General features: G+C 44.6%; 1 protein-coding gene across 1 annotated transcript in view; it reads right to left on the reverse strand.

The window, feature by feature from the left end:
• Positions 1-14,166, reverse strand: part of AATF (apoptosis antagonizing transcription factor) — a gene marked incomplete at both ends in the record, with an annotated part of 34,713 nt that overhangs the window by 4,682 nt on the left and 15,865 nt on the right. Inside the window, 4 exons of the mRNA XM_010156050.1 lie at positions 8,326-8,409; positions 9,191-9,355; positions 10,115-10,319; positions 10,653-10,767. Coding sequence (XP_010154352.1) covers positions 8,326-8,409; positions 9,191-9,355; positions 10,115-10,319; positions 10,653-10,767 — 569 coding nt within the window. The remainder of the gene's footprint in view (positions 1-8,325; positions 8,410-9,190; positions 9,356-10,114; positions 10,320-10,652; positions 10,768-14,166) is intronic.

Genomic DNA, 14,166 nt, shown 5'->3' on the forward strand with positions numbered 1-14,166 from the left:
TTTCCTGGTGTCCCACTAAATCCACAGACGGGTAGACTAAGGAGTGCCACCAAGGCCTTAAAAGAGATGCGTGTTTGGGGCAGGTTGCTCACGCCGCACCTGGGAAGTGGCAGGATTGCTGGGCAGGACTGCCGGGCAGGATTGCCGGGCAGGATCGCTCTCCTTTTTCCAGGCAGGGCTGCCCGTGACAGCTGTGAAGGGCAAGGAGTTGAACTGTGTGCCACTTAGCAAGGCAACAGCAGGGATCCCGTTATTTGCTGGGGGGCACGTCCTCTCCTCTGCGTAGAGGATCCTCTCCCCAGAATTAGCAGGGAAAAGCTTTGTGCAGCAGTAGGAGACTAAGCCCTGCACACAGCCGTCTCCTCTGCACTAACTAGGCCACCAGCCGATCGGCCATTAGTTGAGGCAGCCACGGTTTTGTTGACCTTGGGGCTGACAGCGAAATGTTCTTTCAGCGCAGCGTCAACTGCAGGACTGGGGACACTGCTGGGGAGAGGAGAGGGAGACAAAGACGAGAAGGAAGGGGAAAAAAAATAAGGCAGGGACAAGAGGGAAATTAGGGAATAGAAATAAAAGCTGCGAAGCATCGTATTACATCTAAATAGTGTACGTCTTAAAGCTAAAGTTATAAATCATGCTAACAATGGTTACTAAAATAAACGTGGATGTAGCCAGAGGCTACCACTGAAAAAGTCAGTCTAGACCTGCCTCGCTGCCTTTGGTCTTTAAGGATTTGATTAGTTTTTCCGCTTTCTAGTTCAGAGTCTTGCATTCAGCCCATGCTCCAGAGCCAGCTAGGGCTCAGGATACAGAATGAATGATAAATTCATTTACTGAATAAAGCAGCACTGTTTTCACAGCACAAGACTTAAAACACTTTTGAAGCTGTAATATTTTATTAAGCTTGGTGATTCTGGTTAAAATTTATTAGTCAAAACAGAAAACTCTCATCAGACCCCATATATTCCATTAGGAGTGATATATAGTGTCTCCCAATGTCTAATTATTAACTAGGAAGTGTAAGTAAATCACTATCAGCATTAAGCCCTGATGTGTGAAGACAGGGTTTTGAGTCAGGCAATTTCAGCATCAAAAGGCTTTGATTTGAAAGATATCCATTTTGCTTTCCCTCCTTCACCTCTTCACATCTTCCCTCAACTTCAAAAACCTTAGCCCAGTCTCCCACGTAAACGAACACAACCGCTGACCTGCAACGAACGGCAACCACATCCAGCCGCCTGCAGCTCAGCTACCAACACCAAGCTGCTCCTACCAAAAGCTGGTACCAGGAGGACAAACTGCATGCAAAGTGGACAACGGGCAACAGCAAGCAGAAGAAGTAAGTTTTATTTGTCTTTGAAAGGAAGCAGCAATGCTTGCCAGGAATGCTCCTGCGTGTGTTTCTGAACTCCACAAAGCTTCCCATCAGGAGCCAAGAAGCACTCCCAAATTCCATTAAAACCAACCCAACAGACTCCCTAGTCAAAACCAAGGTCTACCTACCACAGGAGTAAAGAAGAGCGCGCAGAGGTTGCACAGTTTGCCAAGGCCCATAAGCCGTGTTCAGGGAGGGCCAGTCAGGAAGGGGCTCTCCCCCCTGTGTCCTGAGCATGGGAGAGCCGACAATCTGCACCCGCTAACGAAGAGCAGGGCAGCATCCCTGCAGAACACATCCGACGGCCAGAGCTTCAAAAGCGGTGAGTATTCACCCACCCTGGCTGACACCAAGCCATTGTTAAAATTTACACTGGAGTCGATGACGTGTGCTTTCTAAAGAATTCACCTTAAAAGGTCTCCCTCTCTGTGCTAGTTAAGGAGATGCTCAGAGTACATGGTACAAAATTAGAGGGATTTAGAAATGCCATCAGGGTGTTGTCCAAGGGTAATAGAGATTCATTTCTCATTTCAGAGGTCAATTTTCATTTTAGAGGTTGGGTCTCATTTTCATGCACTATCTACCAGTGTTTCTAATGCTACAGTTGCTGACCTTTCTGATTTGCAGACCCCTAAGAATTTCCAGTTGAGACAAAGAGCTAAGTACAGCTGAAATGAGCCTCGTGACAAAAGGCTCACTTTTCTTGGACCTCACAGACCAATTCAAATTAGTACCTCGCAGAAGATCATCTACAGTATACCACAGGAAACAGTTCAGTTTACAAAGCTTAGAAATATAATCGGAACAAAAGGAACACTTTTTCTCTGATGTTGTTAATATCTTCTGAAAAGCCGGTAAAGGCATGGGTCATTTCTGCTGCAGAGCATCAAAGCCACCTACTCTGTGCTGCGAGTGGCACTGCTACCTGTGAATTCACCGAGGCAGGTCCGCGGAGGGGTGAGACGCAGTCTCAGCCCAGCTGTTGTGCTGGCAGCGGTGTGAGGAAGTCAGAACAGTCTTACTGGGCTCCCTGCACCAATAATAATAGCAAACAAGGGGCCAAAAATGTTCATTTTAAAACAACTGCGCAAAACAAGGGAAAAGCAGAACCTCGTACCGCTTCTGCCATCTTAGTCATTTGCTGAAAGCAACAGAAACGCAAAAAGATTCGACGGTCTGTGGATTCTGAAACAACGGGAGTATGACAAAGCCAGACTTCAGGTTTACCAGGAGCTGCGTACCTTTACCAGAAAACTCTGTCCCTGCTTGTGCTAGAAAAATACACAGTTTGTTAGTGAGGAACTCTGAAAAATTTGCAAATTGCTTATGTGGACTTTCATAGCTAGATGTGTATTTGTTACTGGAGACAGTAGGCAAACAATTATTGTGGTGTGAAGGTCTACTAACCGTGCCCCGCTATCTTTTAACACAGAACCCTTTCAAAAGCTCAGGCAAATTACCTTCATCCTGCCTCACAGAGTCGCAACACAACATGGCACACTGAAAAAACGCATTATTGTTAAGTTATCCTTCAACACTTTAAAAACCAGTTACTCCTTTAACAAATCACTGCTGGAAACAAAAAGAGAGAAGCTAAGTACAACTTGTCAAGTCCAAGTAAAGGAGTAGGAACAACAAACACCAAGCGTTTTTCCTCTTTCCTGGTGAAAATGCAAAGTCACTCCACTACTGATCGACAGCTGACAAAGCTGCATTACATCAGTGTACTTCCAATGCTTTCTAACTTAAATTTTCTACTTCGGTCTTCGGAGAGACACGGTCAATCACATGATTTTTTCCTTCTTTTTCATACTTACACAATTATTTACACCAGCACAAAGTGTGAAAAGGTTGCTTCTGGTGCAGGGCTCATCCAGCATACACTTTACACTGCATTCTGCCCGGAGGTAGAAACAAGCTGTTCCTTTCCCTCTGTCAAGCTCCCACACAGCAGCAGCATAACCCCTTTTGCAATTTCTAGCTACACCAGAGTAAATCCAGACTGCTGCTCAAATGCTGTTTTTAAACCCCCCTGAAATACTTTTTTTAAGCTTTCATTTTCTGGAATCTATTTATAATGTAAAAACCTCAACAGTGAGAGGAAATCACGGGACAGCCTCTTTTTAAAAAAAAATTTATTAAAATTCAGTTTTGTATAAAATAGGCATTTACTTGCATATTTTCTAATAACCCATTAAGAGAAGTTTCAAACCAAGCTTTAAAACATGTTATTAACCATCTACCCAGCCATTTGAAAGATACATGCCTGTGATAAGAGTATTGTATTGCCATTAACCTGCGGGATGGTTCGAGACATCTCTTATTCACACAAAACTCTAAATGCATCTAATTAAAGCCACAAGATCAGCTGTCCGTATTAATCACTCACCAGTTTAATTAAGGTAAACCAGCTTGTCAGGAAGCCAGTCTTCTCTCTATTCTTCACCATTATCGACTTTTAATAGTTCACTGGATTAGTAATTACTTGTTTATGGCATTATCAAATACCTGGGAGAGAAAACCACGGTATGTGCCCCAGAACTATTTCAGGCCAAGTCTTGCTTGGGACACAAGGTAGAATCTACCCCATCCCATAAAGTTTTCCAACAAGTCATACAATGTGATTTAGACACAAGTACAACCCAGAAAGGAAACAAACTGAGCTACAAGTATCTAAACAAGAGATTCAGACTTGGAAGTTCACTTTGTGGTTGCTCAGACTAAGGCAGGCATTGTGAGCACTAAGCTAGGAAAAAGGAAGCTTGTGAGATCTCTTGCTCCCTTGTAAACACCCCATCTGTCCCACAGAGCGGGCACAGGCACAGGCACATGCAGTGCCACTCCGTGAGGGACAACAATAAAGTTACAAGTCCTACAATTAAACAACGTTTTCTACAGGATCAACTCATTTCCTCAGTATTTGGGTATAGATAAGGAAGGGAACAAGCCTCTTCCTCACTGTTCAAGCGTGCTCACCTTGGGAGTGAATCCCAGAGGGTAACAGCTCATTTCAACACAACGCAGTACACAGCTGAGGGATGACAACCTAGTGGCATTCTCGCCTGGCAAACTGCGGGCATCCCGGTTTGAAAACTTCAGCATCTCACTGCATGTTCCCCAACCACTTTGGCTCTGCTCAGCTTCTGGAAGTTGTGGTGATCACAGACAAAACTGGTGATTGCGGGTTGTTATAAAATGTGGTGACATACAACACGACCAAAACCAGGGGAGGAGGGAGCAGGAGAGCGAAGAAAAAAAGGGATTATGTATATTCCTAATTCTCCTTAGGCATACCTGCTGCCATCAATGATGAACATTTGTTCTGGGAAGAGCTGCTACCAGTGGAACGCTTAGCATATGAACACTAACCTAATTCCTGTTGGAAATAAACCAATTTCCACTCTCTCCTTTACTAGAGGAGTATTTCAACCTAATAATAAAATCTCCACTGTAGCATGTCAGACCGGCAGCTCTGTGGTAGCAGGCTGGAATTTTAAGTCTTAATGCTGCAATATCAGCTGTAATGAATTCTACATAAATATGACTTCTAAAAATAAAAAACCTTTTTCTTCCCTTAAAACCAGGTATGAAGGAAAGTTTAAAAGAAAAGGAAACACGGTCTAGGCTCTCACTGCTGTCAGCAACGAGGATCTTCCTGAAAGTTTACCTATTCACACCCAGCGCAACCCAAATACGAATATTTCACCTGCATTATTCAGCTCAGTGTTACATTACCATTCAACATAGCCCACCAGAATAGACATTGTAACTGCTTATAAAACAAGTGAAGACTATTAGAAAAGGCAAAGTGGGATGAACGGACAGAACAGAGTAAGTCCTGAATCATCGCATAATTCCACCAGTCCCACATGGCGAATTCCACCGAATACCAAGACCTGGACAAGGAAATTGTTTTTTCCACAGGAAAACCAGATTAATTAAAGAGTTTTGTATTGTAACCTATAACAAAAGTGTACAGCTACTTACTCTGTTATCACTAACTTGTGCAATTCACCAGATCTCGTCCATTTTCACTTGCTTAATTTCACACTGAAGTTGGTTTCCACTGTCCTTTTTTACCTGAACATACACCTTCAATAAACCGTAAGCAGCAATCAAAATAAACTAACCATTATAAAATGCCATTTAAAAAGATGAATGTGATGCTAAGTCTGGATGTAAATTTAAATACGAAGAGAAAAGCGCCCGCTGGAATTCACACCTAGACTTCCCAACAGGCCCAGAGTTTCTGAGCCACCGCAGCTCTGACAACCAGAGACACTGCTGCCTGTCGCTCCAGAAGAACCAGTTCCCTTTCCACGTTTTATTATGCATGTACACCCACACACGCAATCACACGCGCGCACAAAGGCGCTGCACAGTTATGACCCATCTGAAAGAAAACACATTCACCGTACTGTCAGCGCTCTATTGTAATGCACTCTGCCCTTTCTGAATGCGACGCTCAGCTTCAGCTTACCCCCCGACAAATAAAGGAAAGCACTTTATGAAACCAATTTAATTGGGAGGTGACAGAAAACATACAGCCATTTTCTTTCGCCTTATCGCTGAATTGGCTTCAGCTCCAATCTCTGCCAAATCCCACTCAAGAGCAGACATTAACCAGGTCAGCAGAACGGGTGCTGCACAGTGGCTGGCAAGGGGCTGGCATCCCCACAATTACTTGCACACAATGAAGCAGTAATCTTTACAGATCATCTCTCCCAAGAAGCATATTGGGGACGGGAGGAGAGGAGAAGGGTGGAAGGGAGGGAGAGAGGGAGGGAAGGATAAAAAAAAACCCCACACCAAGCGAGAAAGGAAAATGAATGTGTGGCTGCCTCGCGGCTCAGCAGATGTCTGTGCGTGATGTACGAGGCTAGGATAAGCTGTCGTAGCCTGCTGCCAAAGAGTGGTAAGTGATTAAAGCCTCCACCAGGCTAAGCACCATATTTAGAGTCTATGGGGTTTCGAAAGTTGCACCCATTCCTTGCTGTGCTGCCAGATGTTGTTGGCTGATCCTGCTCCCATTCACTGTGCGCGGGAGGCAGCAGTTGGTACAGCAAGAAATGCAATCTGGAACGTTTCCGGAGGTGCCGTACATTAAAACAGTGTCACCCATCCTTCACCTCTACCGAATGCTGAAACAACTCCAATTTGCTGCCACTTCCCTCTTGGGAAATGGCCAAGATACAGTTGTGCCTGGCAGACCCATTTGTTTTACTCAGGTGATTCTCTTCCCTCAATGACCTCTATTAGTTTAAGTTTTAATTTAGATTAACCCCAGCACCCCAATTAACCAGCGAGGGGAAAAGCTAAGCTGTGACTAGTCATATTTCTGAAATCACTATTTATCGAAGTTAAAGTTATTAGAAGTAAAGACGAGCCATTCATCTATTGCTATTTTTCTTTTAAAAACTTAACATTTCATGGCCAATAAGCACCTTCTCTGCACAGGACCACAGATTGCCGATCACCGCTATTTCTCCTCGACTACTTCACTCTTCTGCGATACTAACGTGTTCTGTGTCCTTAAGGGCCACTTGGCCCCCAAAGCTGGGCTTCTGGTCCACTTGGACCCTAAATTTCACTTCAGTATTGTCTCACTGCATTACAGGTTTGGCCTCTTCAGCCACTGCCGTCAACAACAGGCACCCTCCCATCGCCAATTTAGAGCCTACGCAGATGAACCTGGCATCTTCACCTACCCAAGAGATGCTGCTCAGTTCACAGCAATACCAGCAGCGATGCTCTCACAATAAACACACAGCCTGCAGAAGAGCTAGCCTGGAACACATTCCGGGCTCTGAGGCAGGCTGCCTTGAATAGATCGCTGACAAACATTAAATATCCATATTGTCCTAACTCCGCACTAGGTGAGATCTACCGCAAAAATCTTCTGGGATGTCTACAGCAGTAGGGTTGGAAGTGTGCAGAAAACCTCAGAGGGGGAAAAAAAGGCAGCATTAAAGTTCTCCATACTTCCTACCCACAAAACACAGATAAGAATTATCAATTTAATACATCTTTTTATTCATCTTTAGTTCTGGCTCTGTAGAAGAAACCTCAAATTTTGAAAGCATGCAAATGCTTCTGGTTAAATCAGTTATCAGAGTCACATGGCAACAGCTCTCTTCCACTGCCCTAACACTTTACTAGCCACTCTAATAACTATTCAGATCAGAACTTTCTGCCTTTCTCATGATATAATGATATTTGTTTAGTCCTGAAGTTAAAGCTCTCTGCGGATCATCAGAGCAAAACTAGTTTTTCGTGCACTGGGGAAAGACTTAGAGTGAATCATACTCCTCAATACATGGCAATTTCAGTACTTCATAATGCTAGCACTGTCATTTATTAAATAAATTACAAACACAACGTTTCCCTAAGCTGCAGTCTCCATGCACTGGGTGCAGATTCCTTGTTTCTAAGAATTCTGCAAGTAACAGTAATAGCTGGGCTAAATCCAAGCTGGCACAACTCCAAGAAAAGTGCTAGAGAAGCCCTGCAGCTTTTTCATTCTGGAGGTAGATGAGATGATTCAGGTTGAGATGAGAGTAACTCCGGTGCTTTTGAGGGTCTGCTAGAATAGTTTTTCATAATGGGACTCTACCCACAGAGAACAGTCCCCTTCAGAGAATTCAGTCATTTTTCTCTTGTGCAGCAGTGTTGCCCAGCGAGAAGGACAGACACAGACCTTACCCTGCAACCCTGGCTCACCCAAGCACAGCAAAGGTTACACCCACAATGCAAGTTTAAGCTCACGTAGCCCTACACTGGTAGTTGAGAGTGAAGCCTCTGAGGGGTCTACAAAGATATCGGATGTGAAAACAGGTAACTTGAGTTTCACTGCTAAGAGAAGTTTGGAGCACAGAACCGAGCGCATTAGTTCGGGAAGTATTAAAAACCAACCACAGCCGTAATCCCAACACAGATTTACCATCACCTACCTGGTGATAAAAGTCATCATCATCAAATATCTCCTCATCTATGTCCTTCAGGTGCCTGTTGGAATCTGCCTGAGGAAGGACTTCCTATAAGCACAAAGAAAATACTGAAGGCTCATTTCACGAGCACGTGCCCGTTTCTGTCCCCAGCTCAGATGACATCACATGCAGCAGCTTGTAAACACGTTTGAAGATAGGAAGAAATGGAGAAAACCTCCCAGCGTAACAAGTTTTTAGGGACTAGGAATACATTTAAAGGCAAGGCAGAAATGCTGCCAGAGCCAAAACAGATTTATGACACCTTTACTGGGAAATAAATAGGACCGTGCAAAGTCTTCCTGGCAAAATACTAAAGGTATTTTTAATGTAATGGCAAAAATATATCTTATAAGTGCAGTAATTCTACATGATCTCTCAGAATTGAGTATTTATTCATGCTTAAATACTAAATTAATAACAGACTTACTACTAACATATTCTACAGGTTATATGCAGTCTGATTTTAGAAGTGACTTTCTGGGTTAAAGATTCTAACCTCCAGAATAAAAGCCAAGTTTTGTAGCTACTATGTCAAAAAGCAGACTGAGTGAGCATCAGTTCCTACACCTTAGGAAGGGCACAATCACAGACCAAACCTTGTTTTCCTCTGTCAAGAACTGGCACAGGAGATAATGCAAACACCATAAAACCGGAACTGAAATGTCTACGTCTCTTTCTTAGCCATTACATTACAGGAATCAACACTCAGATATCTCTTTCATAAATCTCTCACAAACAAGAATATTACCTGCTAAAGACTCAAGCTAATTGTTTTGCAGAGAGCTTCACTGCTTCTGCAGGATGAGTTATATAAACAAAATCCCCTTACCGAATTTTCAGGCAAAGACTCGGGGACTGGATGAGATTCCTGTTCCTGCTTTCCCAGCACTGTATACACTGATCGCTTGGTCTGCGTCCGCCGTAGCAATCTCTCTTTGTCCATCATAATATGATCAATCTGAGCCAAGATTGAACGCTCAAAGGCACCGAAACCCTGCAACAACATTAACTAGTGTCAGATAATGCAGAAAGCTTTTCCTCAAGGCAGCAATGTTCCTCTATCTTTCCATGTCAGTGAATAAGCAGACAGTATTCCAAGAGGAGGGGGTTTGGGCTTCGTTGCAGGGATTTTTGCTAGGATTTTTTATTTGCTGCTCCCCCTCCCTCCCTTCCCAACCTGAGGCAACCTGACGCCTGACTTAATAAAATGCCTTTGCTGTTCTGGTTCAGATGAACTTTTCAGTGATTAATACTAACTCACAGATGTTAGGAGACCCTGGATCTTCGGATGAAATGATTACCCATTGTATTAAAGCATACAGTTTGTGGAGGAGGAGAGCACAGAAGCCTCTGGTTCTCTTATAAAACACAACAGCTTGCTGATCTGCAACAGTGGCATTTTCACAGCGCTTTCTTGCTGCTGGAGACTAGCTATGATGAGGTGTCCGGTTGGGAGAACACCAATACTATCCAAGAGTTTTTCCCAAAATTTGGGAAATAATCTGCCCCTGAAAAACTTTTTCCTGGCCATCTGCTCGAAACAAAAGAGAGCAGCTTATGGCTTTGAAATCGGAGAGCTGAGCTTCTCTCCAAACTCACTTATGGTTGGGGAAAAGTGTGTACCTGTGTATTTAATTCTTACTGCTGTAACTCTCAGCTTAACTTGGAGCATCCAGGACATGGAACTTTCAAATCAACTTGTTCCACAAATCTCTACTAAACAATAAGCACGTCAGCACACATAGAGACTTGCCTTTCCCATTTTGCCAGATGCCAGCTTTGTCTTCTCATGCCACTCTTGCAAGACGTTGTTCCGATACGTCCTGAAGTCAGCATACCGCTTGGCTATGAATTCTGGGTAGTCCTCCATCTTCAGCTTTCGTTTGGGGAGGCTCCTCCTCTTCTCCTGAGCCTTATCTACTCGCTCTTCATCGCTACTGCTAGGGATTTCATCATCACTAAAACAAAAATACACAGACCTAAAAACACCTTACACTTCTAATGCAACATGTGTGAATCCTTAATGGCCCCTCCACTACCACCCATGCTTCTTCCACACCATGGTGGTATTTATGCCAGAAGACCCATGGTTTAGCCCCTCCTCCTTTATCAGAAAGGTTACAAAGCAGACTTCCCACACCGGCAGAAGGCATTCAAAAGGTCATCTGTGCAGAGTGTCTCTCACCCAGACAGACCAGGAACTGAGAGAACAGCCAAAAGCATGGTCAATTGTCCTGTTTGACGGAGAGTTGGAGACCAAAACATTCAGAGAGGTCTTATTTGGTATTTACCTCTCAGTTTTTGATTGCTTTCCATCTACCAGATGCCTCGTGCCTGGGTATTGATACAGCAGCTCATCCTGAAGTTCCACTAATACTTTCAGCAATGCCTCCAGGGCTTTGCAACCTGCAGAACAGGAGACACAAGTGACATTTCTCACTGATCCTTGCTTCAGGTGAAAACCATAGCTTTGCAGCACTTAGTTTCTCATCCTGAATCTGAATTTCTGCCACAGCTACTGCATGTCCCATTAACTGTTTTTCTCTAACTAGTTAGAGATGTGGTTTTATCTTCAAACTGATTTATAGCCATTAGTGTCAAACACCCCTACGCTGGGAAAGAGCACTTCTTTCCTAAAAAGGGAGGAAGGGAGGGAGGACTGCCTTCTAAACATCTGCCTGGCTGCACACTGGGAGGATACTGATCTAATGTTTCATCAACAAACATTCAGACTGCAGAGCCTAAAGGATTAACATACTGAAGCAAGTACTGTGTGTAGAAGTGCCTGATGGCACACGCATATGACAATGACCTTTTTTGCTGACTAATATTTCTCTCCTGTGTTAAATTCTGCAGCAGAAGTCAGCTTCAGTTGAACAATATGACACAATGCAAGAGAAGATGTCCATATGTACAGTCCATCTAAACCTGACCTCTGACTCCTCTTTGTTGTAGACACTGTTCCGGTTATAGGGAGCAGAAGGAGGGAAGGCAAGAAGAAAAACCGAACTCCTGCAGGGCTGTGACTACGGCTGGTTTCTATGCTGCTGTGTTCGCCACGTAGGAGGTGTAAGAAATTAGATTCTAAGTAAAATTAAATGTAGCAAGAGCTGATCTATGGGAGGAACTTAAACAATGACCTGGCAAGTCTAGTGAGATGATTCTGATAAAGAAAGCAGAACTGCAGGTCCCAGATCTGAAGAGTTCCTTAAAAAGTGGGACAGAGAAGAAAGGATTGGGATGGAGAGGTGTACAAAATGATCAATACATGGTGTGAAGGTTAATTTTACAGGGATGAGTAGTCACTTTCCAGGGTATTTGCAGACACAAATTCCGAATGTAGACCTGATGCTGCGTATCCAAAGGCTTCCGAGGCTGACAATTTTCCCCTATCTATGCAGATGCAGAGGAAACTATCTCTGTTCCAATGATCTCGTGTTCTCCAAGGACACACAGTTGCTGCTGACTGTGGGAAGGGTTAACTGCACACTGTTGCAGCATCTGTTCTTTAAAAATAGTGCTTTTATGGCAACCAACAAGCCTCCCTGCAGAACACTCTAATATAGAACAAGTGTTTGTCTAGGCCTACACAAACTCTCCCTTTGTACACAGCTACACATCAATCACAGGGTCAGCTCTTACCGGTAAAACACTTAGCACGCTTCTATCAAAAAACCTAACCTGAACTTCACACAGATTAATTTATATTTACCTGACACTCGTGTATCGCCTTCTAGTTTTACAAAGAGGCACCACAGAAAGGGGAAAACATGCACTGCTTGGAGGAACGTAGCACACCACCTGAGGATCTGTTTTCTTGCAGGCTACGTTCACGCAGGCTTGCCTTCCCTCCCCACGCACCCAAGACAAGAGGGCAGCAGTACCTCTGGCTGACAGAGCACATGGATTTGTCCGAAGGGCAGGAGGAGCACCGCGGTGATGGGATGTTCCCAAAGCTACCCCCAGTACCCCCAGTGCCAGTGCCTCCACTGACACAAAGTCAGTTGGGCTGTTTTGCTTAAATCCCAAACTGTTTCTTTCTTTGTAGTTAGCATAAAAGAATGGAGAGAACTTCCCAACACTCCATTTTTTCTCTGTTCAGCGGAGGACACAGAGATCACGGGTAGAGCTAACAGCAAATCTTCATCACCCAGACAGAGGCAGTGCAAGCAGAAATCAGCCCAGACATTCAGAGGTCTCAATCTCCCCCATGTTACCACTGTGATACTGCTCAGTTGTCACCATCTTCAGATAAATTACAGCCTGACCTCAGTAACAGGAATGTCAAGGAGAAGCTGCTTAAGATTTTTGTTGCAGATCAGCTGTTGGACTGCTCCACCCGCCCCTGCTTCATTATAGATACATTCTGACAACTCTTCTATATAAACCTATTAACAGATTAGGATTGCCATACTTGTAAAACAGTCGTGTGTTAGCATCAAAACAATTCCAAGAGACAAACAGACAAAAGCCCTTAAAATGCATTTGTTGTGCGTGTCTGCAGCTAAAGCATCACTTGCCAAAGGAAACTGCCCCCACCCTAGCCTGAGCGCACAGCTTACAAGAGCAAAATCTTTCCCACCGCCTGCAACACAGCTAAACGTCCCCAGAGCTTCCGAAACTGTTTATTTTCTACCCGCTGCCTATCCTTCAGCAGCAGGGCTAATGCACCCCAGGCGGCTTTGATCCTGCCAATTACGACTGGAGTAGCACTCCAGCTCTTCTGGGGTAGATCAGGGCCATGGCAAGCAGGCAAGGAATAAAGACAGGCTCAAGCTCCCCCCGGCTATGAGATATGGACCTCAACAGAAGTGGGGATGGGGAGCAGTTTTATTTGGAGTGAAGGGGATGGGGAGGGCAGGGAAGACAATGACCATGCATCTCACCAGTTGGGAGGGCTAATTATTCCAGACAGTGGCTTCATCATGAGCCTCTTACAGCTGGGTAATTTCCGTGTGTTCAGTTCTTGTGTATTTAACAGCATTATTGGATGGCATTGCCATTGTCACTACTGGGTGCTTAAGTGTGCTGTAAACTCAACTTCAGAAGCCAAGTGTCATCCTCGCCTGCCTGCCTCCCAACCAGCCCTCCCCTATCCATTCCACATTTAATTCCAGAAGGGACTGTTTTCTTCCCAGTCTCCTCTTCATCTTCTCTTCCCTCTAATGCCCTCATCTGCCTGTGCACCGTCTGCTTTGGGGACAAGACTGAATCCGTTTGTGAAGGAAGGCAGCGTAAACCAAAACTGTTTAATAGACGTGAACTGTGTCATTGTGAAAGCAAGCCAGACGTTAACTCTCCTGCCCTCAGGCCCCCCAGCACAGTTCTTTCAGTGCTGCTCCTTGTCTGAAACACGCAGTTAAACAGAAGAGAGTCACAAACATGGAGATTTCAAGCATATTGGTACGTTAACTAGCTGCCTTCAGATGCGATAACCGTCGGGTTTGTACCTCCTGCTCCCTTCCCTGCTCCCCTCACAGAACAAAGCCAGCAATACCCCTAAGAGCACCGGCAATGCCAGCCCTGACCACACAGCATGGGCCTCCCACTGCCACGAGCTGCCCTGGTGATTCTCAGTTTCAAAAGCTTTCAGGACCAGTAAGATACTGACACTATGGTTTTCACAAGCACCGCAAACCAGCCAAGGCTGAAACAATGCTGTTACAGCCCTCCCCTCCCACCACTCATTCACCAACAGGATGATCCTTTTGCCAGCAGCTTATTCCCAGAGCTTATTCACCACCTCTGCCATCACTATCACTCCTGGGTCTTGCTCTCTCGAGTTCAGCCAACTACAGATGTTTA

This window comes from Eurypyga helias, unplaced genomic scaffold (assembly GCF_000690775.1).
Source record: "Eurypyga helias isolate BGI_N326 unplaced genomic scaffold, ASM69077v1 scaffold3037, whole genome shotgun sequence".
Lineage (NCBI taxonomy): Eukaryota > Metazoa > Chordata > Aves > Eurypygiformes > Eurypygidae > Eurypyga > Eurypyga helias.